Source organism: Ochotona curzoniae, unplaced genomic scaffold, assembly GCF_017591425.1.
Source record: "Ochotona curzoniae isolate NIBS_2020 unplaced genomic scaffold, NIBS_Ocur_1.0 scaffold_1037, whole genome shotgun sequence".
NCBI classification, from domain to species: Eukaryota; Metazoa; Chordata; class Mammalia; order Lagomorpha; family Ochotonidae; genus Ochotona; species Ochotona curzoniae.
Genome location: NW_024467083.1, coordinates 30,082,175 through 30,104,825, shown reverse-complemented (window position 1 = coordinate 30,104,825; position 22,651 = coordinate 30,082,175). Strand labels below are relative to the sequence as shown.

Here is a 22,651-nt window from a genome sequence, read left to right as displayed (position 1 = left end):
TTACACAGTGGGAAGACAAACCCGGCATGGACGCCTGGGGTCCCTGTCCAGAGTGACTGCAAGCTGGGGAAGCAAGAAGAAGGAGACTCTAATCTTAACTCTAAACAACTTAATCTTCCCCATCTTCTTGTCCCCAGGTAGATGTTTGACTTCTGAAATATTGGGTTCAATGTTCCGCCCTGTGGCTGGTCTTTTTTGTGTCACTATTGTGTCCTTGTCTCTCTTTCCATTGTCCAATCACTTTTCTCAATGTCTCTCAGGGTCTGAGTGCCACACAGTGGGGAAGGGGTGGGGGCCACCATGTCATCGTATCAGAAGGAACTGGAGAAATACAGAGATATAGATGAAGATGAGATCCTCAGGACCCTGAGCCCTGAGGAGCTAGAGCAGCTGGACTGCGAGCTACAGGAGATGGACCCCGAGGTAGGGGCTCCGGCCCAGGGCACCTTGGGCAGTTTCCAGGCATTTGGCGAAGGGTGTTGGGATCAGGGATACCTATAGGGTCTGGAGTCTCCCAAGAGGGCCGTGGGGGGACAAAAAAGTGTCAGGGGAATTGAAAGATAGGTCAGAAGGCAGTTCTGACTTGCTTCCCCAAACTCGTCCCTAAGAACATGCTTCTGCCAGCTGGACTAAGACAACGTGACCAGACAAAGAAGAGCCCAACGGGGCCCCTGGACCGAGATGCCCTTTTACAGTACCTGGAGCAACAGGCACTGGAGGTCAAAGAGCGTGAAGATTTGGTGCCCTACACAGGCGAGAAGAAGGGTATGAGGACCCTGGCCTCCATGCCTACACACTTCCTAGAGCCCAACAACTATCCTGTGTCTCCCCTGCCCAGCTTCCCTCTTATTTTCCAGCCTGTACCCTTCAGTTCTTGCAAGAAGTCAGAGGACCATTGAGTCCTGAGCTTGCTGAGGACTCAGGCTTACACTGTCCCCTGGCATTCCTGGAGAAGGAAAGGAAGGTGGAGACCAGCATCTTTGGGGAAATGACCTCCAACTGAAGACCATCCTTTATCTCTTCATCAGGGAAACCATATATTGAGCCCAAGAGGGAGATCCCGGCACAGGAGCAGATCACCCTGGAGCCTGAGCTAGAGGAGGCACTGGCCAATGCCACGGATGCTGAAATGTGTGACATTGCAGGTGGGCAGCTGTGGGCACCTGAGGAGGGTTGGAGGCTCAGGGTCAGAGGGCTGCTGCCTTGAAGTCTGACTGCTGTTGAAGGTCCTGTCCTAGGACATAGGTAGCCAAAAGAGAGCCTCAGACCATAGCTTCTGTTTTTCTTATTTAGGGGCTGACTTATCTTTTAGCTCAATAAACTAACATCTCACAGAGCAATTTTGGGGGATTGTAAAAACCAAAGTGGCGTATTCAGGGACTGGATCTCTGCATGCTGCATCTTCTGGCAGCTTCCCTTAGCCTTAGCTCAGTGGTTTAGAATCTGCTGCTTCTGACAGCTTCCAGAGGGACCCCTGAGGGCCCCCCTGGGAGAGTAGAAATGGTCAGGCCTCATAAATGCAGCAGATTCAGCAAAAGGGAGAAGGAGGGACCTAAAAACCCTTCTAAACCTGGTCCTTTCTAAACCTCGGTGCCTGCTCTGCTCTCCCTCTCCAGCAATTCTGGGCATGTACACACTGATGAGCAACAAGCAGTACTATGACGCCATCTGCAGCGGAGAAATCTGCAACACTGAAGGCATTAGCAGTGAGTGATTGAGAAGGATGGCCCCTGGGGCTCTGGGCAGGAAGTCTTGGAATCTGAGAAAAGGTCACAAAGGGTGCAAACAGGTGAATCTGGGGAAGAACTTAGAGCACGGTACCCAAGAGCCAATGCAGCTCTTATTGGGGCCATGTTGGGGTCCCTCCCTGCCTTCACCCACCAGGTGTGGTACAGCCTGACAAGTACAAGCCAGTACCTGATGAGCCTCCAAATCCTGCCAACATCGAGGAGATCTTAAAGAGGGTTCGAAGCAATGACAAGGAGTTAGAGGAAGTAAATCTCAACAACATACAGGTATTTGACTCCCATCCTCCCAGGCATGACACTGGGATAACTACTGACATACGAGAGTCCCTTAACTTTCCTTCTTCTCTTTTGCTCCATAGGATATCCCAATACCCATGCTAAGTGAGTTATGTGAGGCAATGAAGACAAACACCTATGTCCGGAGTTTCAGTCTGGTGGCCACAAGGAGTGGTGACCCTATTGCCAATGTAAGACTAGAAGACATCTACAACCCTCTGCCACACCTTGACATGCCCCACCTCATAGGGTTGTGTTAAGTGGTGCTATCCCCACCACGCTTTGTTAGGGACACCTTTAAGGAGATACTGATCTGCCGTCCTAAGGCTCCCCAGTCTGAAACCCAGAGATCATTTCCCCAATGAGCATCAATCCTTTCTAACATCGCCGAATTCCACTGCACAGTCTCCCAGTTTTTCCTACCACTTTGTCTCGCCTACCCCACCTGCAGCTCCTCAAGGACTTGTTTCAATCATGTTTCTCTCTTGCTCCTGTGCTTTCTCTCCTCAGTTGTCTGTGAAACTGTTAATTCTAACCCAAATCCCTGCTCCCCAGGCGGTGGCTGACATGTTGCGTGAGAATCGTAGCGTCCAGAGCCTGAACATCGAATCCAACTTCATTAGCAGCATAGGGCTCATGGCTGTGCTGAAAGCAGTTCGGGAGAATGACACACTCACCGAGCTCCGTGTAGACAATCAGGTCAGCATTCTCATCTCTGGGTTATTTATTTTCATAGGAAAGGCAGATTTAGAGAGGAGAGACAGAGAAAAAGATTTTTCAACCACTGGTTCACTCACCAAATGACCACAACAGCCGGAGCTGAGCTAGTCAGAAGCCAGGAGCTTCTCTTCCAGGTCTCCCATGTGGATACAGGGTCCCAAGGCTTTGGACCATCCTTCAGTTTTCCCAGGCCACAAGCAGGGAGCTGGATGGGAAGTGGAGCAGCTGGGACACAACCAGGTGCCCGTGTGGTATGCTGATACTTGGAGGTTGAGGAATAGTGAGTTGAGCCATTGTGCTAGCCCCAACCTTTCATTGTTTCTTTGCCCCCACTCTGGAAACACTAGCCTCAATGTCTTACTTGAAGGAGTCTGTGGTCTAGGATGGAGAACAGTGGCTGACAGCTTTCCCATCTCCCTCCTACAGCGCCAGTGGCCTGGTGATGCAGTGGAGATGGAGATGGCCACTGTACTAGAGCAATGTCCCTCTATTGTGCGCTTCGGCTACCACTTTACACAGCAGGGACCACGAGCGCGGGCAGCCCAGGCCATGACCCGAAACAACGAGCTGCGTGAGTCAACTGCAAATGTGGTGTGGTGTGTGCGTGGCAGAGGGTCAGGAAGTGATTTCATGTGAGAAGTTTAAATCCCAGAAAGAATCCGAACATAGAAGTCTCCCTGCCCCCAAACACAGACCATAGAGAGGAGGAAAGGAAGCTAGACATAATTATACTAGTTTGGAATCATGATGTTTTTATTTGTGGTGTGCCTCCTTATTTTTGTTTTGTTAATGGGGAGGTGGACCGGTCAGGTGGCCCAAACACGCTACCACTTTATGAGTCTGGCTGAGGAACTGGGAAGGGCATGAGTGCCTTTGCCAGAAGCAGGAGATGGGAGAAAGACATGGATTTCCTCTTGCCCCTTTGCAGGTCGCCAGCAAAAGAAGAGATGACACAGCCTTTCCTTTTGCCAGCCAGAGCCGGTGCCGTGGACATGTCAATCCTCCTCTATCCCCCTTTCCTGTAAATAAAGGCCCGCTGTCCTCTCAGCCTGCCTCTTGTCTTGGCCTTCATGCTGGGAATCTTGGCATTAACCCCCCAAATTCCTGCCAGTTCAGGAGGGGGATTATTTATACCCTGGGGACCAGCAGGCAGGGCAGTTCAGGTTACCAGGAGGCAATGGGGGAGTGCCTCTCCCTGCACCCCTCCTCCCCGCCCGGTGTTCCCCAGAATCCTGCCAGGACCTTTAATCTCTTCTCCTTTCACAGGCCACTAAGCCTAGGACCTGTTTTCAGATGTGGCCAAGCCCCCTGGGGCCTGTCCACAGTGCTCATGAGAGGAGCGGTACTTCCAAGCAGAGGTGGGTGGAGAAGCAAGCAGACAACATGAAGGGCAAAGATCTCTTGCTGATGGACTTATTAATAGGGCACTGGGCTGCGTGCAGCTGACGCTTGGCATGACTCTGGTAAACGCTGGGGGAGGGGTTAGAAGTGTGAGGAGGGGCTATATACATCCCAGGGAAGCAGCAGGGAGGCTGAGAAGGAACAGATGGGAAATCTTGTGATGGAACAAGGAACCACACTGGAGGAAAGTGAGGTCCCCGAAGTAAACTCTTGTTTATTTGTGAAATGAATGGGGTAAAGGGGGTGTCAGTCTGGGGGCAGATCAGGTGGTTCCTCCTCATCCGAGTCAAACTCAACATTTTCATCTTTTACCCATCGACCTCTTCCATCTGGAATCCACCCGGAACTAGAAACATCAGAAAAAAGTAATTATTCAGGGAAAAAGGTTTATTAAAAAGTGAGTGGTGAGGGGGTAGTGTTGTGAGCTAAGCTGCCACCTGTAATGCTGGTACCCCTTATCAGAGTGCCACTTCCATTCTTGGATGCTCTGATTATTTTTTTTAAAAAAAGATTTATTTATTTATTGGAAAGGCAGATATACAGAGAGGAGGAGAGACAGAGAGGAAGATCTTCTGTCTGATGATTCACTCCCCAAGTGACTGTAATGGCCGATGCTATGCCGATTTGAAGCCAGGATCCAGGAGCCTCTTCCAGGTCTCCCACACGGGTGCAGGGTCCCAAAGCTTTGGGCCGTCCCCCACTGCTTTCCCAGGCCACAAGCAGGGAGCTGGATGGGAAGTGGAGCTGCCGGGATTAGAACTGGCGCCCATATGGGATCCTGGTGCATTCAAGGCGAGGACTTCTAGCTGCTAGGCCACGCCGCCGAGCCCGGATGCTCTGTTTCTAATCCGGCAACCTACTAATGTCCTGGGAAAGCAGCTGAGGATGACCCAAGGACTTGAACCTGTGCTAACCATGTGGAAGACCCAGAAGAAGCTCCAGGATGCTAGCTTTGATCTGGGCCAGCTCTGGCCATTGCAGCCATCTGGGGAATGAAACAGCGAATGCAAGATCTTTGTGTCACTTTCCCCCTTCAAATAAATGAGTAATTTTTTAAAGATTTATTTATTTGAAAAGCTGAAGAGTGACAAAAAAGAGAGATCTTCCACTCTCCTGCTTACTCCCCAGATGGTTGCAACACTTGAATCATTTTCCACTGCTTTTCCATAGTCATCAGCATGGAACTGGATCAAAAACGGAGAAGCTGGGACTCAAATAAGCGCCTACATGGGATGCCACTGTTGCAGGCGGTGGCTTTATCCAGTATACAACAACACCAGCCACAATGAATAAATCTTTATAAAAACATTTAAGAAGTTAGTGGTAACAAAAAAAAAAAAATAACTAAGTGTGGAAAAAAAATCGGAGAGAAAAGAGAAAAATCCAAGGGAAGTGATCTGGCACACTCACCTTCGGAGAGTGAGGTAGTGATCCAGGGCTCGTCTCTTCATGGGGCTCACGGGTGCAGGGGCTGGGATGGTTGCTGCCTCTCTGGCCGGTGGGCTGGGCCCACACTCAGGCTCCCTGCTCATTTTCTCACTTTGGAGTTCAACCTCTGCAGCTGATGGCAAAGAGGAGTGAGAGACAGAGGAACCAGGAGCTTCTGGTCTGGGTAGAGAATAAAAAGCAATAAAGCAATAAAGGGACCAAATCTTCTATGACTATCACTTCTAACCCCTTACAGCAGTGACCCCTCAACTGCATCCCTCATGGACGTGCTCCTCACAGAAATAATTTTGGGATCGTTTGGGATAAAGTTTTTTTTTTTTTTTTTTAAGATTTATTTCTTTTGGGAGTGAGCACAGCTTTCTAGGGCCTCTTCCAGCTTGGGCCCTAGAAAATGGCTCCTGCAAAGAAGAGTGGCAAGAAGGGCTGTTCTGCCATCAGTGAGGTGGTGATGTGGGGGTATACCAACAACATTCACAAGGGCATCCATGGGGTGAGCTTCAAGAACCGTGCTCCTTAGGCGCTCAGAGAGATCCGGAAGTTTGCCATGAAAGAGATGGGGACTCCAGATGTGTGCATTGATACCAGGCTCAACAAAACTGTCTGGGCCAAAGAATAAGGAATGTCCCATACTGCTTCTGTGTGAGATAATCCAGAAAATGTGATGAGGATGAAGATTCGCTAAATGAGCTCTGTACTTTGGTTACCTATGTACCTATGTATATTAAAAAATCTGCAGACGTCCACATTATATGAAAATCAGCTTTAAATGGATCAAGGACTTAAATCTACACCCAGAAGCCATCAAAGTATTAAAGGAAAACATAGGAAGCACACTCCAAGAAATAGGAACAGGGAAAAACTTCTTAGAAAAAGATGCCAAAAGCCAAAATGAACAAATGGGACTACATCAAACTAAAAAGCTTCTGTACAGCAAAGGAAACATCAACAAAGTGAAGAAGCAACCAACAGAATGGGAGAAAAGTTTTGTACACTACACAAGTGATAGGGGACTAATATCCAGGATTTACAAAGAGCTTCAGAAACCCAGGAACAGCAAAACAAAGCAACCCTGTAACAAAATGGGCAAAGGAAATGAACAGATACTTTTCAAAAGAACAGATTCAAATGGCTAACAGACATAAGAAAACATGCTCAGGCTCCCTAGCCATCAGAGAGATATAAATGAAAACCACATTGAGGTACCACCTCACTCCAGTGAGATCAGCCTGACATTCAGAACTCAACTAACAACACCTGCTGGCATGGATGTGGGGAGAAAGGTACCCTCCTTCACTGCTGGTAGGAGTGTAAGCTAATACAACCACTGTGGAAGTCTGTATGGAGAGTGCTTAGAGAACTGCAAATAAATCTGCCATATGACCCAGCTATCCCGCTGCTAGGAATATGCCCAATTGAAATGAAATCTGCATATGAGAAGGGGATCTGTAATCCTACATCTGCAGCACTACAATCTACAATAGCAAAGACATGGAAACAATCCAGATGTGCGTCCAAAGAAGAGTGGTTAAAGAAAGTGTGGTATATCTACTCCATGGAATATCATTCAACTGTTAAGAATGAAATCATACTATTTACAACTAGGTGGTCCCAAGTACAGAGCATTATGCTCAGTGAAATGAGTCAGTCACAAAAGAATAAATACCATATGTTCTCTCTTACATAAAGAAACCAGCATGGAAAGAGTAACTTCAATAATCCAATCCATACTGGTGTTTTTTTTTTGGGGGGGGGGGTGCTACATCCCATTTGTTCTGATGTTTTTATCTCAGTTTTATTTATTCCAAAGACTTTCTTTTCTCTTGTCAAATTTATTGCTGGCTCATGGGTTACACGGTGTCATCATTTTTCCCAAGAGCCTTCTGTGCTTCCTTTTTGTCACCCATGGTTGGTTACTCAGTGGAGCGTTTTTTCATTGTGCTGTAATTTGTTTTTGTCATCGTTGTTGTTGCAGTTGTTCTAATTCATACCAGTTGTTGACCTTGTTTCATGGCTTCTCAATTATGGAAATGTATATAGTAATGGAATACTGGGGTCCACCATATCCAGATGTGGGGGTATAATGAAACATTCATTCCTGCTTCCAGATTAAAAATGGACTCCCAATGAAACTGTTGGAAATGTGTAGACAATGGGATGCTGGACTGTCTGACATTGTTTGTACCAGTAATGTCGGGGTACACTTAAATAAGAGACTGATGGAATTGTGATTCCTTATGAAGGACTATATCATTGTAGTAAAATGGGGAAAAATCTGTCGGGGGTGGGAGCTTTTGGGGTAAATCCCAGTCTATATGAAATTGTACCACACAATTAAAAAATTCGAAATGAAAATATAAAAAAATTAATCTACAATGTGTATGACAACTAAATAAAGTTACAAGACTGTAAAAATATAACTTGAATGTCTCCAGACAGGTAAATATTTGTAAAGTATGTATTGATTTCTGTAGTTTTGTGTGGACAGAAATGTACAGGCAGATTAAATTCTTTTAACACACACAAACACACATACACACAAAGACTGTAAAAATAAAATAAAAATTTCTTTTGGGGGTCAGCACAGTGAGCTAATTCTCTGGCCTGTGGTGCAGGAATCCCATATGGGTGCTGGTTTGTATCCCGGCTGCTCAACTTCCCATCCAGCTCCCTGCTGATAAAATGGGAAAGCAGTGGAGGACGGCCCAAAGCCTTGGGACTCTCACATCGGAGACCCAGAAGAAACTCCTGGATCAGCTCAGCTTTAGCTGTTGCAGGCATTTGGGGAGTGAACCAGTGGTTGGAGAATCTCTCTCTGCCTCTGTAACTCTGCCTTTCAATAAATAAATAAATAAATAAATAAATAAATAAATAAATAAATAAATAAAAAGGGGGCTGAGTACGGTAGCCTAGCAGCTAAAGTCCTCACCTTGCAGGCCCAGGGATCCCCTATGGGTGCCTGTTCTAATGCCGCGACCCACTTCCCATCCAGCTCCCTGCTTGTGGCCTGGGAAAGCAGTGAAGGGAGGCCCAAAGTCCTGGGACCCTGCACTCATGTAGGAGACCTGGAAGAGGCTCCAGGCTCCTGGCTTTGGATCAGCACAGCTCCGGCCACTGCAGCTGCTTGGGGAGTGAGTCAACAGACAGAAGATCTTCCTCTCTGTCTCTCCTTCTCTCTGTATATCTGACTTTCCAATAAAAAAAAATTTAAAAATCTTTAGAAAATAAAAAAGATTTGTTTTTATTTGAAATGCAGAGTTACAGACAGAGAAGAACAGGGAGAGATTTTCCATCTGCTGGTTCATTACTAAAATGACCACAATGACCAGAGCTGTGTCGGCCTGAAAAACCAGGAGCCAAGAAGCTAGATTGGAAGCAGAGCAGGGAAGACTCGAACAAACACGCCCGTGTGAGTGTCAGCACCACAGGCTGAGGCTTGACACCAGCTTAGCTCAAAGCTTTTAAACGTTGTTATGTAAACACTTGTAGAGCCCTTGAAAAATAATATTATTCCACAAGTTAAAACTGCAGAAGTATCACTTGCAAATCTTATTTGCAAATCAAAAGCTCTTCTTTTCTTTCCTTGAAAAAGCAACTAACATCTACAGAACACTAGTACTCCTCAGGTTACAATTAAAAATGTTTAGAGCCATCCTTCCCCACACACCTGTATTTCCGCCGGCAGCAGCTGTTATATTGGGGAGCTCTGTGCAGAGCATTCTGGGTGATGAGGCGGGTCTGGGTTAGCAGAGGAGCCTGGCACAGGGGGCAGGAGACAAAGTCAGTGCCTTCCCAGCCTGGCGTAGGCAGCAGGACCCTGCCTGGATGGAAGGAATCTCGCCTTCTCTGCTTACCTCAGTCTGGGTCTCATCCCTCCTCGAGTCACCCTGCTGTCTTGGATTTTGCTCCGTGCCCTTTTCTGGCTGTTTCTTGCCGTAGAAAAGCTGCAGGCCTGAGGAGAAGGGGAAAAGTGTACCAGCCAGGGGTGTCTGCAGAGAGTTGGAGGGTTTCTTCTCTTAGTCCACACTTACTGGACAGATGTTTCTTGCCTGCACGGTGGGTAGTCAACATGGCCAGAGTGTCCAGCACCGGTCGGTGGGGGCAGATGGCACAAGCAAAGCTGCGGGAGAGAAGACGATGTTTGGGAAGGGAGGGAGGGTTCCTTCTGTGGGACCCACTCTGCCTCAGTAACCCTTGCAAAGCCCAACTCCGAGGTCTCTCAACCTCCACCACACTTCTCCTCATGCAATCCCTGATGCCCCTCTCCGCCTCTGACCATAGAGCCTCGGGCTTGACACGCTCGCCCTCACCGTCCATCCCGTAACATCAGCGCCTCATCTTCCGGGATGTAACTGGCCAGCAAGTCTCCCACTCTTCGTTTCTGCAGGGTGGGGGGACGTGGGGACGGGGATGAAAGGGAGACGACAGGGAGGAGGAGTCGGATGAGACAGGGACGGCAGGGACAGGGATCGCGAAGCCAAGAGGCCAGGGGTCGCTTTCCCAGCCCCGGTGGTCTGGTTCCCCACCGTCTCCGCCCCCAACCCGCGCCCTGTTGCCAAAGCAACGAAACCAAGCTCCTCAAGGCTGCAGAGGCGGAACCACACCGCTGGCGCTTACTTTGAGCACATTGAGCTGGCTCCAGTCGTCCCCTTCCCTCTTGAAAGACATTACGGACTGTAAAAATCCCACAAAAGATCAATCCCCTCGCAACCACTTCGCCACTCCTTCAGGCCACCGTAGGAGAAGGGGTCGGCCTCCTTTCCTCCTCTCCTCCCTTCGCTCTTTCCGGGCGGCCTCCGTACTCCCGGCAACGCCCTTTGACGTAAGCCATGCGCGTCCGGAAATGCCTCCCGCGGCGCGCTGAGGGCATCTGCATTTCCTAGAGTGCCCCGCGACCACGCGGATGCGAAGCCTTTTGGGAAATGAAGTCTTCTAGTCAAGGGCTGGCCGAAACTCCGCTGCATCTGGGTCCTCGCGTCTCGGAGCGTCTAAGCGTCGGGAGAAAAAAAGAACTCAGATGTGGGCCCCGGATGTGAGGGAGTGACTTATCTGACGCGGACCGAGCGTTCGCTGAGTGGAAAGTGTACCACACTCCCACTGTCTCCACGCGCTTCCTCCGCGCTCTGGAGTGGGCCTGATTTTTCTTTTCCCAGCCCCCTTAGCTCACGAGCCCAGGGACCAGAGAGAACTGGGATGTAGGGGCGCCCCAATGCCGTGCTGCTGGACTGAGGGCAGAGTGTTGAGGAGGGTGGCCAGAGTTCAAAGGTCAGAGGTCGGTGTAGCCAAGAGTTGGGGGGGTCGAGTGTGGCAGGGGCGCTAGGGAGACTCCAAGGACAGCCTCCTTGGGGGACAGATCTGTGGGAAGGGGCGTGGAGGGAGGAGAAGCTGTGAGTGTGTGTGTGTTGAGGGGGCGGACGTAGCGCCGAGGGGAGCAAGGAGTCCCCAGAATTTCACGGATTTGCACCCTGTCCCTTCGCGGGATCAACCACTAAGTCGCAACCCCACAGCGATCTGCAGCGTGAGGAGATGGCCTCTCCCTCGAGACAGCCCCCTCTGGGGGGGTCGGGACTGCTGCAGGGGAGCCGGGCGCGTTCTTACGGGAGCCTGGTGCAGTCGGCCTGCTCCCCCGTGAGAGAAAGACGCCTGGAGCATCTGCTGCAGCCTGGAGACACCCTGGCTGGACTGGCTCTCAAATACGGGGTGACGGTGAGTCTTCTAAGGATTGGGGTGTCGGCAGCCAGGTCTCCCTGAAATGGCCTGCTAGGGCTCTCTGTTCCCCGCCAGCGGTGCCCTGTGGCTGGGACAGCTGCTGCCTTGCCACCCCGTGGAGAAGAACCGCTCCTGTTTGTGAAGCCACACACGGTGCTGGGGACTTTGCATATTAGTAGCCTATTGGAGCCTTGTGCACCTATCAAGTGGTCAGCTGTTGTGCCGTTTTTGCAACTAAAATAATGATGATGATGATGATGATAAGGGCTTAAATTGCTTCATCGATTTGACCAAGGTCGAGTAACTGTCAGAGGTCTGTCTCTGAAGTCTGTACTGTTTAACCACATAGGAAAATTCTAACTCACGACAATGAAGAACTTTTATTATTTTCCGGGGTTTGTTTTATTGTTTAGTAAGGCAGAGTTACAGGGAGAGAGGAGAGACACAGATCTTGCATCCTCTGGATCCCTCCCAGATGGTTCCAGAGTGATGTGGCTCGGCAGAAGCCACGAGAGCCTCGAGCTTTGGGATCTCCCATGTGGCTGCAGGGACCAAGCGCTGGGGACATCCCGTTGCACCAGGGAAAGCATCCCCATTGCTATCCACGTGCATCAGAAGGGAGCTGGGTTGCAAATAGAGAATCAGGACCCGAACACATGCCCTGTGTGACGCTGGTGTAATAGTTCTTGACTTAACCCACGGAAAGCTGGGTTTCAGTTTTAAGTTCATAATATGCCATTCTCATACTTATTTCTAACTTACAGTCTCACTGTGTGCAAAGCGCAGGTAATGCAAGGGATTTGACAGATGTAAGCATGTTGCGTAGGGCCCTGTGTGGTAGCCTAGTGGCTAAAGTTTTTTTAAGATTTCTTTATGTTTATTGCAAAGTCAGATATACAGAGAGAAGGAGAGACTGACAGAAAGATCTTCCGTCCGATGATTCACTCAAGTGGTCGCAACGGTTGGTGCTGTACCGATCAGATGCTGGGAGCCAGGAGCTCTTCCGGGTCTCCCACACGGGTGCAGGGTCCCAAGGCTTTGGGCCTCCCTTCACTGCTTTCCCAGGCTACAAGCAAAGAGCTGGATGGGAAGTGGGGCCGCCAGGATTAGAACTGGTGCCCATATGGGATCCCAGCGCGTTCGAGGCAAGGACTTTAGCTACTAGGCCTTGGCTCCAGATCCTAAAATTCTTGCCTAATATGCTCCGGGATCCCATATGGGTGAATCCTAGCTGCTCCACTTGTCTTTTAGCTCCCTGCTTGTGGCCTGTGAAAGGAGCAGAGCATGGCCCAAACCCCTGGGACCCTGCACCCACGTGGGAGACCCAGAAAAAGCTCCACAGTCCTGGCTTCAGATCAGCTCAGCTTCGAACGTGGCCACCACTTTAGGAGTAAACCAGTGGACACATGATCTTTCTGTCTCTGCTTCTCTCTGTAGATCTGACCTTTCAATAAAAAATAGGATAAAATAAATTATATATATAATTGTGGTCGATGAAGTTTCTCTCAAAAATCCAGTTTCAGCTTACACACACACAAAATGTGTTTAGCTAGATTAAAAGACTAACAATTTTTGTTTTCTCTTTAAGATTTATTTATTTTTATTGGAAAATTGGATATACAAAGAGGAGGAAAAACAGAGGGGAAGATTTTCCATCAGATGATTCAATCCCCAAGCAGCTGCAGTGGCTGGAGCTGAGCTGATCTGAAGCCAGGAGCCAGGAGCTGCTTCTGGGTCTTCCACGTGGGTATAGGGTCCCAAGGCCTTGGACTTTCCTTGTCTGCTTTCCCAGATCACAAGCAGAGAGCTGGATGGGAAGCAGGACACCAGGACCCGAACCAGTAGACTCACATGCCGAGCCCACAATTTTTCTGTTTTTTAAAAAAAGACTCATTTATTTATTTATTTATTTAAAGATTTGTTTATTTTTTATTGCAAAGTCAGATATACAGAGAGGAGGAGAGACAGAGAGGAAAATCGTCCATCCGATGTTTCACTCCCCAAGTGACAGTAAAAACCAGTGTTGCACTGACCCAAAGCTAGGACCCAGGAGCTTCTGCCAGGTCTGACACACGGGTGCAGGGTCCCAGGGCTTTGGGCCATCCTTGACTACTTTCCCAGGCCACAAGCAGGGAGCTGGATGGGAAGTGGAGCTGCCGGGATTAGAACCGGAGCCCATATGGGATCCTGGCGTGTTCAAGGGGAGGACTTTAGCGGCTAGGCCACCACGCCGGGCCCAAAGGAATCATTTATTTTTAATTGAAGGAGAGAGTTATAGGGGAGAGAGAGAGAGAGAAAGATGTATCTGCTGGTTTATTCCCTAAATGGCTGCAAAGGTCACAACTGAGGCAATCTGAAGCCAGGAGCCTGGAGTTCTTCCGGGTCTCCAACGTGGGTGCAAGGTCCCAAAGCTTTGGCCATCCTTGACTGCTTTCCCAGAGCACAAACAGCAAGCTGGATGGGAAGTGGAGCAGCTGTGATGCAATCCGATGCCCTTATGGGATCCCAGTGCATGCAAGGCGAGGACTTCAGCAGCTAGGTTAATGCATAATACATACCTTGGTATGTATTTTAAAGGATATATATTTTAAAGATTTACGATTTATTTATTATTATTGGAAAGTTAGATATACAAAGAGGAGGGATGAAAGACACAAATCTTCCATCTGCTGATTCATTCCCCAAGTGGGCACAATGGCCAGAGCTGAGCCGATCAGAACCCAGGAGTTTCTTCTGGGTCTCCCAATGTGGGTGCAGGGTCCCAAGGCTTTGGGCCATCCTTCACTGCTTTCCCAGGCCACAGTCAGGGAACTGGACAGGAAGCATGATTGCCGGGACATGAATCAGTGCCCATATGGGATCCTGGCAGTACAAGGCAAAGACTTTTTTCCAGTAGACTACTGTGCCAGACTCTATATGTTAAAGATTTGTTCATTTACTTGTTTTTTTTTTAAATACTTCACCCACATATGCATTTTTTAAAAGATTTATTTATTGTTATTATAAAGTCAGATATGCAGAGAGGAGGCGAGACAGAGAGGAAGATCTCCCGTCCAATGATTCACTCCCCAAGTGACCACCATGGCAAGAGCTGAGCCAATCTGAAGCCAGGAGCCTCTTCTGTGTCCCCCATGTGGGTGCAGGGTCCCAAAACCTTTGGCCGGCCTCGATTGCTTTTTCAGGCCACAGGCAGGGACATGGGAAGTAGAGCTGCCGGGATTAGAACCAACGCCCATGTGCGATCCCTGTGTTTGCAAGGCGAGAACTTTAACCATTTCGCTATTGCGCCGGGCCCTAAATAAATACTTTAAAGTTTTTGTAATATTTGGGCCCGGTGCGATAGCTGAACCAGCTAATCCTCCACTTTCAAGCATGGCATTTCATATTGGCAGCGGTTTGTATCCTGGTTGTTCCACCTGCTGTCCAGCTCCCGTTATGGCCTGGGAAGACAGCAGAGGACAGCCCAAAGTGTTGAGAATCTGCACCCGTGTGGGAGACCCAGAAGAGACCCCTGGCTTCCAGCTTCACATCAACTCAGCTCCAGCCATTGCAGCTGCTTGGGGAGTGAATCAGCAGAGGGAAGATCTCTCTGTAAAATGTGCTTTTGCAATAGAAATAAATCTTTAAAAGTAATAAGATTTCATAATATTTTAAATAATAACGGCTTCTAAATAAATAAAAACTTTTTCCTCCAATAATTTTGAAAACAAAGAACCTCTGAAATCAAAAACAGCTAAAAACTATAATATAGAAGAAGCTCCTGGCTTCAGATTGGCTCAGCTCCGGCCGTTGGGGCCACCTGGGGGATGAACCAACGGATGAAAGATCTTTCTCTCTCTACCTCCTCTCTGTATGTATGTCATTTCAATAAAAATAAATAAATCTTAAAAAAAAAAAACTGTGAAAAATAGAAGTAATTCCAACTTGCACTTGGGCATGGTTGTTAGCAGGCCAGATACAACTCTGCTATTCCTTTAGAAAGCTTGAGCTGCCGTGAGAGGTTGGCCACTGTTACTGTCCTTAACTCTGCTGCCTTTCTTTGAAAGATGGAACAGATTAAGCGTGCAAACCGCCTTTATACAAATGACTCCATCTTCCTGAAGAAAACCCTCTACATCCCCATCCTGACAGAGCCCAGAGACCTGTTCAGTGGTTTGGATTCTGAGGAAGAAAAAGATGGAGAGGAAGATGGACACCCAAGCAAGGATGATGCTTGGCCGCACTCCACGGAGAGGAAGAAAGGAGAGACAGGTGCAGGACATGCCAACGGTGACGTCCCCCCAACGGCTCGCCAGGAACTTGCCACACCCACCCATGACCTCTCAGCCTCCGATTTCCTGAAGAAGCTTGACTCACAGATCAGCCTGTCAAAGAAAGCTGCCGCTCAGAAGCTGAAATGGGGGGAAAGTGGGTGAGTCCAAGATGGTCGCTGAGGAGATCTTCCAGAGACTCCTTCCTCCCCAGCCAGACACCATAAGTCAGTTCAGCACCAGCAGAAGCCAGACACTAGCTCTCAGCCAGGGGGCCCCAGAGCCAGTGGCTGCTGGATGGTGGGGACAGTGGAACACTGGGCTTTGTCCTCAGGGTGACTGACCATGTGGGAAGCAGTGTTGGGGTTGATTTGCCCAGAAAGCATCGTGATTTTCTCCTAGGGCAACCAGTTCACATGGAGGCTCCCCTCGCACCTCGCCTGGCCCATGCTCAGGTTTCGTCCCTTGACCTGTTACTGTCTCCCCTGCTTTCTTCACCTACAGGGTCCCTGGGGAGGCAGATCTCCAGCTCAACTCCCCTCGGACGCAGCAGCGAGCAGTCTTAGGTCCTGTGCCCCTGACCCGGACCTCTCGGACCCGGACACTACGGGACCAGGAGGATGAAATCTTCAAACTCTGATGTCTCCATAACTGGTCGAAAGAAGCAGCAGCTTGAAGGGGAGAGGAGCCTGAGGTGAGGCTCAAGAACATGGCTTCCCAGCCTGCCTCTGTCAGCTCCAGCCCCCTTGCCCTTCGAGAGTTCCTTGGCCTGGGGCAGTTCTCTTGGCAAGAGTAGGGGTGGGTACTGGACTCCTTCCTGGTTCCTGGACTGAACCTAGTGCTGTCCCGCAGCTGCAGAAGGCTCTCTCTGCGCCCTGGCTGCCTTCCCTGTCCGTTTCACGGGGCCCTGCCATTAGAGCAGGGAAAGAGGGGCTCCCCTGGTCTCCAATGAAGTCATATAATTTATTTGGTGCTATGTTCAAGTACTATTTATTTGTTGTATTCTATTCCTTCCTACTCTTAGCTGAGAAAAAATTAAACAAACAAAAAAAAACAAGGTGCCACATGGCCTGTGGTGAGGGCCACCTGTGAACAGGAGCCAGTGACTGCTGGTACCCCCGGGGAGGCCTGACTAGGGTGCAGGCAGTCAGTGAACTAAGTGCTACTGCTGAGGAGGGGCAGACTGTGCCGGGCCTTTCCGCTAGCCTCAGCGGATCAGCTTTGACCTAGGGGTTCTTTGTAACCTTTCCACAATGTTCACTGTAAAGACGGGCAGGATGGAGAGGGACCTGAACCCTCCAGTCCGCCAGTTGACCCTTGTGATGTGTTTCTCTATTCAGCCTGTCCTGGTGTGAAGAGATGAAAGGAGGAATACCTTGGGGTGTAAAGAGGAAGACAGGTTGGGGAGTCTGTTATGCCCCTTCCTCCCACTGGAACCCACTTATCTATCCCATGCCCCTCAACTGCATAGTTGTTTGAAATTTGTGACATTGATCAGCAGAACAGCTTGTTTGTTTCTTAGAAGTAGGCAAGGGTACCTCAGTGATGGTAGGAAATATGTCTCCTGTATGAAAATGATGAAAAGTGGGGTCTGGCGCAGTAGCCTAGCAGCTAAAATCCTTGCCTATGGATCCCATGTGGGCACCAGTTCATGTCCCGGCAGCCCCGCTTCCCATCCAGCTCCCTGCCTGTGGCCTGGGGAAGCAGTTGTGGATGGCCCAAATCCTTGGGACCTTGCACCCGCATGGGAGACCCAGAAGTAGTTCTGGCCATTGTGACTGCTTGGGGAGTGAATCATCAGATGGAAGATCTTCCTCTTTGTCTTTTCTCCTCTCTGTATATCTGACTTTCCAATAAAAATAAAATGAATCTTTAAAAAAAAGAAAGAAAATGGTGAGAAGTGAGATAAGTGGTGTTTATGTCTCCCTGTGGTGGCCGCAGGTCTAAGAAGATGGAGATAGTAAACATTGAGCCCTGTACATGTGCTAGTATTTTTATTTCCCTATGAAAATCTCCCGTACCCTAGCCCACTTTTCTTGCACTTTGCAACAGAACTTCTAGAATCTTCCTAGTTGGAGGACTGGGAAGTCTCCAAGGGTCCCCCTCCCCCTTCTGTTTTTAGTGTCCCCAGAGGGAATATATGGACTGTACCCCCTCCCTTGCCATGAGTCATAGGAAAGGGGGGGCTTCCCTGTTTCAAACGTCCCTTATGGGAGAAATGCAGACCCAAGTTTCATTTCAACTTTTTCGGGCAGCTTTGTTTGCTGTCCTGAGCTAGAGAGGGAGAGAGCCCTCGCTCCTAGCATGGCTTCTTCTCCAGCAGCTTGGAAGTGAGGCGTTCTGAGCCGGAAGCTCTCTCAGGGAAGAACAAAGCCTGAGGGTTCAAGGATTAGTGCAGGGGAGCAGGGTTAGAAAGCCCCTCGTCCGTTTTGTCCAGTCAGCCATTTTGCCCAGGTGGAAGGTTCTAGGTTCTCAGAGCTTCCCCTCGTCCAGCAGCTTCCGGAGCCCATCGCAGATCTTGCCAAGGTGCGGCGTGAAGTCAGGCCCGTAGAGGGCAGTGAGGAAGCCTGGATCGGAGAAGTGATCGAACACGTGGCGGATGCGACCGTGTGACTTGGGCGTGAGGTGGTGCTCCACCAGCTCCAGCAGCATGTCCCGGCACTGGGTCAGCAGGCCGGCCAGCACCGCAGCCTCGAAGGTGAAGTCCACCTCGCCAAAGCTGAGTGCCGTCATGGCACCCTGCCGCAGCTTCTGGCGAAAACGGGTAGCCAGGGCCAGCTCGCTGGGGCTGAAGCAGCCGCTGCGGTGCAGCACGGCCACCTTGACGGCCACCTTGATGAGGTCCTTGATGACCCGCTGCGCCTGCGGCCGGCTGTGCGTGTACTCTTTGGACACACGGTAGAGCTCATCCATCACCTGGGTGCTTGTCTCGTCGACGAAGAGATGAGCTACGGAACGACCCGCAATCTTACTCAGTAGCTTCTTCTCTGCTTGCAGGACCAGACTCTTGGAGCTGAAGGATTCCATGGCTCTGCCGGGAGGGGGAGGGGATGTGGTCAGTCCGTAGAAGAGAGGCCACTGGCTTCCCTAGAAACAGAGAAATGGCTTTTCCCCTTTCTGTCTCTTCTGTAGTTTCTGTCTTATCGTCTTTGTGTGTCCTCTTTCCCGCAGCCCCTCAGTCCTCCCCGCCTTGCTCCTACCTTGTTCTTTCAGTGCTTGAAGAAGTCTTGATCACAACAGCATGAGGAGCGGAGGCAGCTGTGACCAGAGAAATAGGGGCACACGGTGGGCTGGCCTGCCATGATGCAGAGGAGAGGGCCTACCTGGCAGAGAACCTCACTGCTGCCATTTTTGGGGACTGACTGATATCTGTGTGCGCCTTGCATCGATGAGGGAGAGGCCCTACGATCCTTGTTGTACAGCCCAGCAAACTGGAAACTGAGATCAAATAACTTACCTGAAATCAAGCACAGCTGTGTTTCTGATTTCAAAAGCCCATGTCGACTAGAGTGCCGTATTGCCTGTAAGGAAATGAGACACACATAGGGTGCCTGGAGTCCTAAGAGAGAGAGTCACTGACATTTACCGAGAGCCCGCCACATGCCACGTGCTCTAGATGCATTATTTCTGTTTTCCCAACCCCTTGTAAAATCCCATTTCGCAATGAGAAAACTGAAACTGAGAGAAGAAATGAGACAACTTAGCCAAAGTCACTAGTAACTGATAACAATGGGCTTCAAACCAAATAGTTGGAAGAAATGCCTTCCCCCCAAGTGCTGTCAGTGGCGCTGGAGCACAAGGCGCCCCAGGCTGGCCAGGCAGCACTCACACCGTCCTCTGCTGGGCTGCCCCGGGACCCTCCTGGGGGCAGAGCCACTGCACACAGCCGCGGTTCTCTCCCACAGGTCTTTGCCTGTGGTTCTGGTTGTTTTGCCTCTTACTTCCCCCTGCCCTTGCTCTGCAGGATGTGGCTGTGACCGCAGTGAGGAACAGCCTCACCCTGTCCCCCAAACCAAAGCAGGAGTCTGAGAGTCAGGGGAGATGGGCACCTGGGGGCGTTTTCTTCCCTGAGACAGTCCAGTGGGAATCTGGAAGCTTGCTCTGCTCCCAGAGCACCCTGGGACTTTCCGGCTTGTGCTCTGCAGCTGTAAGAAGAGTCTGCCCCACGCAAGCTCTCCTTCTTCCTTGGCCTTCCTGTTACCAGCCCTCCATTGCCTCTGTTGCCATCTGGGGTTTGGTCCGCTGACCTCCCCCGAATCCTTGTTCCAGTCTCCCTTCTTCTATCATTTGCGTTCCCCTGTCACCCTCTGGCTTGGCCAGGCTCTTCCCCCGGCCCTGACCTGTCTAGCTCCACGTTGCCTCAGCTTCCTTTGCATCTCAGCACTCTGTCACGGACCGGCATCCACGCTGTCCCTTAGCCCTGTCCCCCATCCCCATCCCCACCCAACAGTCTTTGCTTAGAGGCTGCTCAGCCTCAGGGAAAGCTAAGCTCTACTAGGGACCCACAGACTCTACAAGCGAGAGTTTTGAGTCATGGAAAGCTGAGGCTGAGCGGCCACCACCTACCGTAAAACCTTCCCTCCTGTCGTGACACCTCACCTGCTGTCGTCTCAGTGCCAGTCTTGCCTTGGATGTCCCCTAGCAAGCTCACAGAATGGAGAAGCTTCTGAGTAAGAGGCCCTTTGATCAGGCCCCACCCCTCAAGCCCCGCCTACCCACTTTGCTCAACCTCCGGTTCATCACCACTGTCACCCAAGAAGGCCTGTGACCCGGGAACAACCTAGGAATAAGACAAAGGTCAAAAGGAGTAGCCTTGATTCTTTGAGGTGGGGAGCAGACATTATATATGCGCTGATCTCAAATTTTTGCTTCATACTTCCCTTGCTACCGTCTTCTTGGGATGCCATTTAAAAATTTTCTTTGGTTGGGCCCAGTGCAGTGGCCTAGCTGCCAAAGTCCTCGCCTTGAACACGCTGGGATCCCATGCGGATGCTGGTTCTAATCCTGGCAGCTCCACTTCCCTGCCTGTGGGAAAGCAGTCGAGGATGGCCCAAAGCCTTGGGACCCTGCACCCACGTGGGAGACCTGGAAGAGCTCCTGGTTCCTGGCTTCAGATTAGCTCAGCTCCAGCCGTTGTGGCCACTTGGGGAATGAATCATTGGGCAGAAGATCTTCCTCTCTGTCTTTCCTCCTCTCTGTATATCTGACTTTGCAATAAAAATAAATCTTTAAAAATTGTTTTCTTTGATATTGGGAAAATGTAAGTTTCATGTTTCTGGGATTTGGTGAGATGAGGAAAGTTCTGAAAGCTGAAGGGTGGGGCTGCGGGCAGTGCTAGCCAAAGCATCCTTAAGTGGCTGGCAGATAAGGGTTGCCAGGACAGTTCCAGCTCTTTATCCAGAAAGGAACAAGCTGGCACCAGGGCTGCAGAACCATATGTGACCAGCAGATGTCAGCACAGCACCAAATCACTAATTTTAAGCTGCTGAACTGAAAAGATTTAAACTTGAGAAAAACTCCATCGTCATATTTACTATCAAAAATCCTACAACTTGGTCAGGAGGATAAACTCAGATAACTATAATACAGGTTGAATGATAGAATTAACTCTATTAATAGAAATTTAGGGATTATGAGGAGCTAGCATGGTGTGTTTACAACACCAACATCCTATGTTTGAGTGCTTCTTTACTTTTTTTTTTTTCTTCTTTCTCTTCAAAAAGTGCATTTATTTGAGGCTAGCCTAGTGGTTCAATTGACTAACCCTACTCCTCCCTATGGTGCCAGTGTCCCATATAGGTGTTGGTTCTTGTCCCAGCAGCTCCGTTCTGATCCAGCCCAAGTTCTTGGGCCCCAATTCAGCTCCCTGCTTATAGTTTGGGAAAGCAGTGGAAGATGGTCCAAGTTCTTGGGCCCCTGCATCCACATGGGAGACCCAGAAGAAGGTCATGACTCTTGGTTTCAGATTGCTTCAGTTTGGGCCATTGTGACTATTTGGGGAGTGAACCAGCAGATGGAAGACCGTCTCTGTCTCCCCTGTGTAAATCTGCCTTTCACATGAATACAAATAATAAATCTTTCTTAAAAAGAGATGTAGTCATTTGAGAGGCAGAGTCACAGAGAGGGGAAGGGATGTTCCATTGACTGGGTCAGCCCCTGAATGACCACGAAAGCTGGGCTGGGCCAGAGAGATAACCAGCAACTCCGAGGTCTCCCATGTGGGTGGCATGGAGACAAGCACTGGGACCATCTGCAACTGCTCCCTGCCAGGGACATTCATAGGGCGCTGTGTTGGAAGTGCAGTGGCTAGGACCCCAAAGGGGATTCAGTCATCGGCGATTCCTGCATTCACAGGTGCATCTTAACCCACTGTGTCACGACGCCAGCCTCTCCCTCTCTAACTCTGCAGTCCCAGCTACTCTACTTCCCGTGCAGCTCCTTACTAATGTGCTTGGAAAAGCAGCAGAGGATGGACCACGTGCTTAGTGCCCTGCTACCCACAGGGGAGATCAGAATGAAACCCTGGATTTGGTGTGGCGATCTGGGGAGCGAACCAGAAGATGAAAGATCTCTAACTGAACTTCAAAAAAGAAAGCAAGCTTAAAACAGAGGCTAGAGAGCAGTGAACACATCCAGGGGATAAAGCTCACAGAAATCATTTTCAGCAATACATGATCTCATTCTGCACATCCCAAACATAGGTTGAGAATAAGCACCAAGACCAGCTCATGGTAACCTTGAAGTCACTCAATGGGCTCGGCACAATAGCTCAGCAGCTAAAGTCCTCGCCTTGAACGTGCCAGGATCCCATATGGGTGCTGGTTCTAATCCTGGCAGCTCCACTTCCCATCCAGCTCCCTGGTTGTGGGCTGGGAAAGCAGTCAAGGACAGCCCAAAAGCCTTGGGACTTTGCACCCGCATGGGAGACCTGGAAGAGGCTCCTAAATTCTGGCTTTGGATTGGCTCAGCTCCAGCCATTGCGGTCACTTGGGGAATGAATCAGTGAATAGATTCCTCTCTGTCTCTCCTCTCTGTATATATGCCTTTCCAATAAAAATAAATCTATCTTTTAAAAAAAGTCATAATCTTGTTGGAAAATAA

The 22,651-nt window shown here is 49.8% G+C and overlaps 4 protein-coding genes across 9 annotated transcripts; 2 read left to right on the top strand and 2 right to left on the bottom strand.

The window, feature by feature from the left end:
• Window positions 1-260: 260 nt before the first annotated feature.
• On the top strand, window positions 261-3,779 carry TMOD4 (tropomodulin 4). 2 transcript variants are annotated; one of them, XM_040998743.1, is made up of 9 exons: window positions 261-423; window positions 609-765; window positions 1,029-1,145; window positions 1,617-1,706; window positions 1,885-2,015; window positions 2,108-2,215; window positions 2,580-2,723; window positions 3,171-3,315; window positions 3,673-3,779. In XM_040998743.1, the coding sequence occupies exons 1-9, from the start codon at window positions 301-303 to the stop codon at window positions 3,693-3,695; spliced, it is 1,038 nt and encodes a 345-aa protein (XP_040854677.1). In that variant the 5' UTR covers window positions 261-300; the 3' UTR covers window positions 3,696-3,779. The 2 variants fall into 2 exon arrangements, with proteins under 2 accessions (XP_040854677.1, XP_040854678.1); XM_040998744.1 differs by lacking the exons at window positions 1,029-1,145; window positions 1,617-1,706.
• Window positions 3,780-4,334: 555 nt separating this feature from the next.
• On the bottom strand, window positions 4,335-10,406 carry SCNM1 (sodium channel modifier 1). Of its 3 annotated transcripts, XM_040998745.1 has the most exons (7): window positions 10,209-10,406; window positions 9,902-9,972; window positions 9,623-9,711; window positions 9,446-9,543; window positions 9,259-9,347; window positions 5,556-5,753; window positions 4,335-4,491 (listed from the first exon to the last, which is right to left on the bottom strand). In XM_040998745.1, exons 1-7 carry the CDS (start codon window positions 10,257-10,259, stop codon window positions 4,392-4,394), a joined length of 696 nt encoding a protein of 231 aa, XP_040854679.1. In that variant the 5' UTR covers window positions 10,260-10,406; the 3' UTR covers window positions 4,335-4,391. The 3 variants fall into 3 exon arrangements, with proteins under 3 accessions (XP_040854679.1, XP_040854682.1, XP_040854680.1); XM_040998748.1 differs by lacking the exon at window positions 5,556-5,753 and having other exon boundaries at window positions 10,209-10,393; XM_040998746.1 differs by lacking the exon at window positions 9,902-9,972 and having other exon boundaries at window positions 10,209-10,393.
• LYSMD1 (LysM domain containing 1) lies at window positions 10,404-17,174 on the top strand. The gene is made up of 3 exons (XM_040998749.1): window positions 10,404-11,297; window positions 15,347-15,711; window positions 16,055-17,174. Exons 1-3 carry the CDS (start codon window positions 11,118-11,120, stop codon window positions 16,188-16,190), a joined length of 681 nt encoding a protein of 226 aa, XP_040854683.1. The 5' UTR covers window positions 10,404-11,117; the 3' UTR covers window positions 16,191-17,174.
• Window positions 17,175-17,529: 355 nt separating this feature from the next.
• On the bottom strand, window positions 17,530-20,210 carry TNFAIP8L2 (TNF alpha induced protein 8 like 2). Of its 3 annotated transcripts, none has more exons than XM_040998800.1 (4): window positions 20,150-20,210; window positions 19,008-19,071; window positions 18,751-18,808; window positions 17,530-18,637 (listed from the first exon to the last, which is right to left on the bottom strand). In XM_040998800.1, exon 4 carries the CDS (start codon window positions 18,575-18,577, stop codon window positions 18,023-18,025), a length of 555 nt encoding a protein of 184 aa, XP_040854734.1. In that variant the 5' UTR covers window positions 18,578-18,637; window positions 18,751-18,808; window positions 19,008-19,071; window positions 20,150-20,210; the 3' UTR covers window positions 17,530-18,022. The 3 variants fall into 3 exon arrangements, with proteins under 3 accessions (XP_040854734.1, XP_040854735.1, XP_040854737.1); XM_040998801.1 differs by having other exon boundaries at window positions 17,530-18,586; window positions 18,752-18,808; XM_040998803.1 differs by having other exon boundaries at window positions 17,530-18,581; window positions 20,150-20,168.
• Window positions 20,211-22,651: the final 2,441 nt, after the last annotated feature.

Coding starts and splice junctions, on each gene's coding strand:
- TNFAIP8L2 (XM_040998800.1), bottom strand. CDS start 18,577: ATGGAATCCTTCAGCTCCAAGAGTCTGGTCCTGCAAGCAGAGAAGAAG.
- TMOD4 (XM_040998743.1), top strand. CDS start 301: ATGTCATCGTATCAGAAGGAACTGGAGAAATACAGAGATATAGATGAA. Junction 2,724..3,170: donor AGCTCCGTGTAGACAATCAG/GTCAGCATTCTC, acceptor TCCCTCCTACAG/CGCCAGTGGCCTGGTGATGC. Junction 3,316..3,672: donor GACCCGAAACAACGAGCTGC/GTGAGTCAACTG, acceptor GCCCCTTTGCAG/GTCGCCAGCAAAAGAAGAGA.
- LYSMD1 (XM_040998749.1), top strand. CDS start 11,118: ATGGCCTCTCCCTCGAGACAGCCCCCTCTGGGGGGGTCGGGACTGCTG. Junction 11,298..15,346: donor CTCTCAAATACGGGGTGACG/GTGAGTCTTCTA, acceptor TTTCTTTGAAAG/ATGGAACAGATTAAGCGTGC. Junction 15,712..16,054: donor CTGAAATGGGGGGAAAGTGG/GTGAGTCCAAGA, acceptor CTTCACCTACAG/GGTCCCTGGGGAGGCAGATC.
- SCNM1 (XM_040998745.1), bottom strand. CDS start 10,259: ATGTCTTTCAAGAGGGAAGGGGACGACTGGAGCCAGCTCAATGTGCTC. Junction 9,712..9,901: donor CTGATGTTACGGGATGGACG/GTGAGGGCGAGC, acceptor TCTCTCCCGCAG/CTTTGCTTGTGCCATCTGCC. Junction 4,492..5,555: donor CACTACCTCACTCTCCGAAG/GTGAGTGTGCCA, acceptor TGATGTTTCTAG/TTCCGGGTGGATTCCAGATG.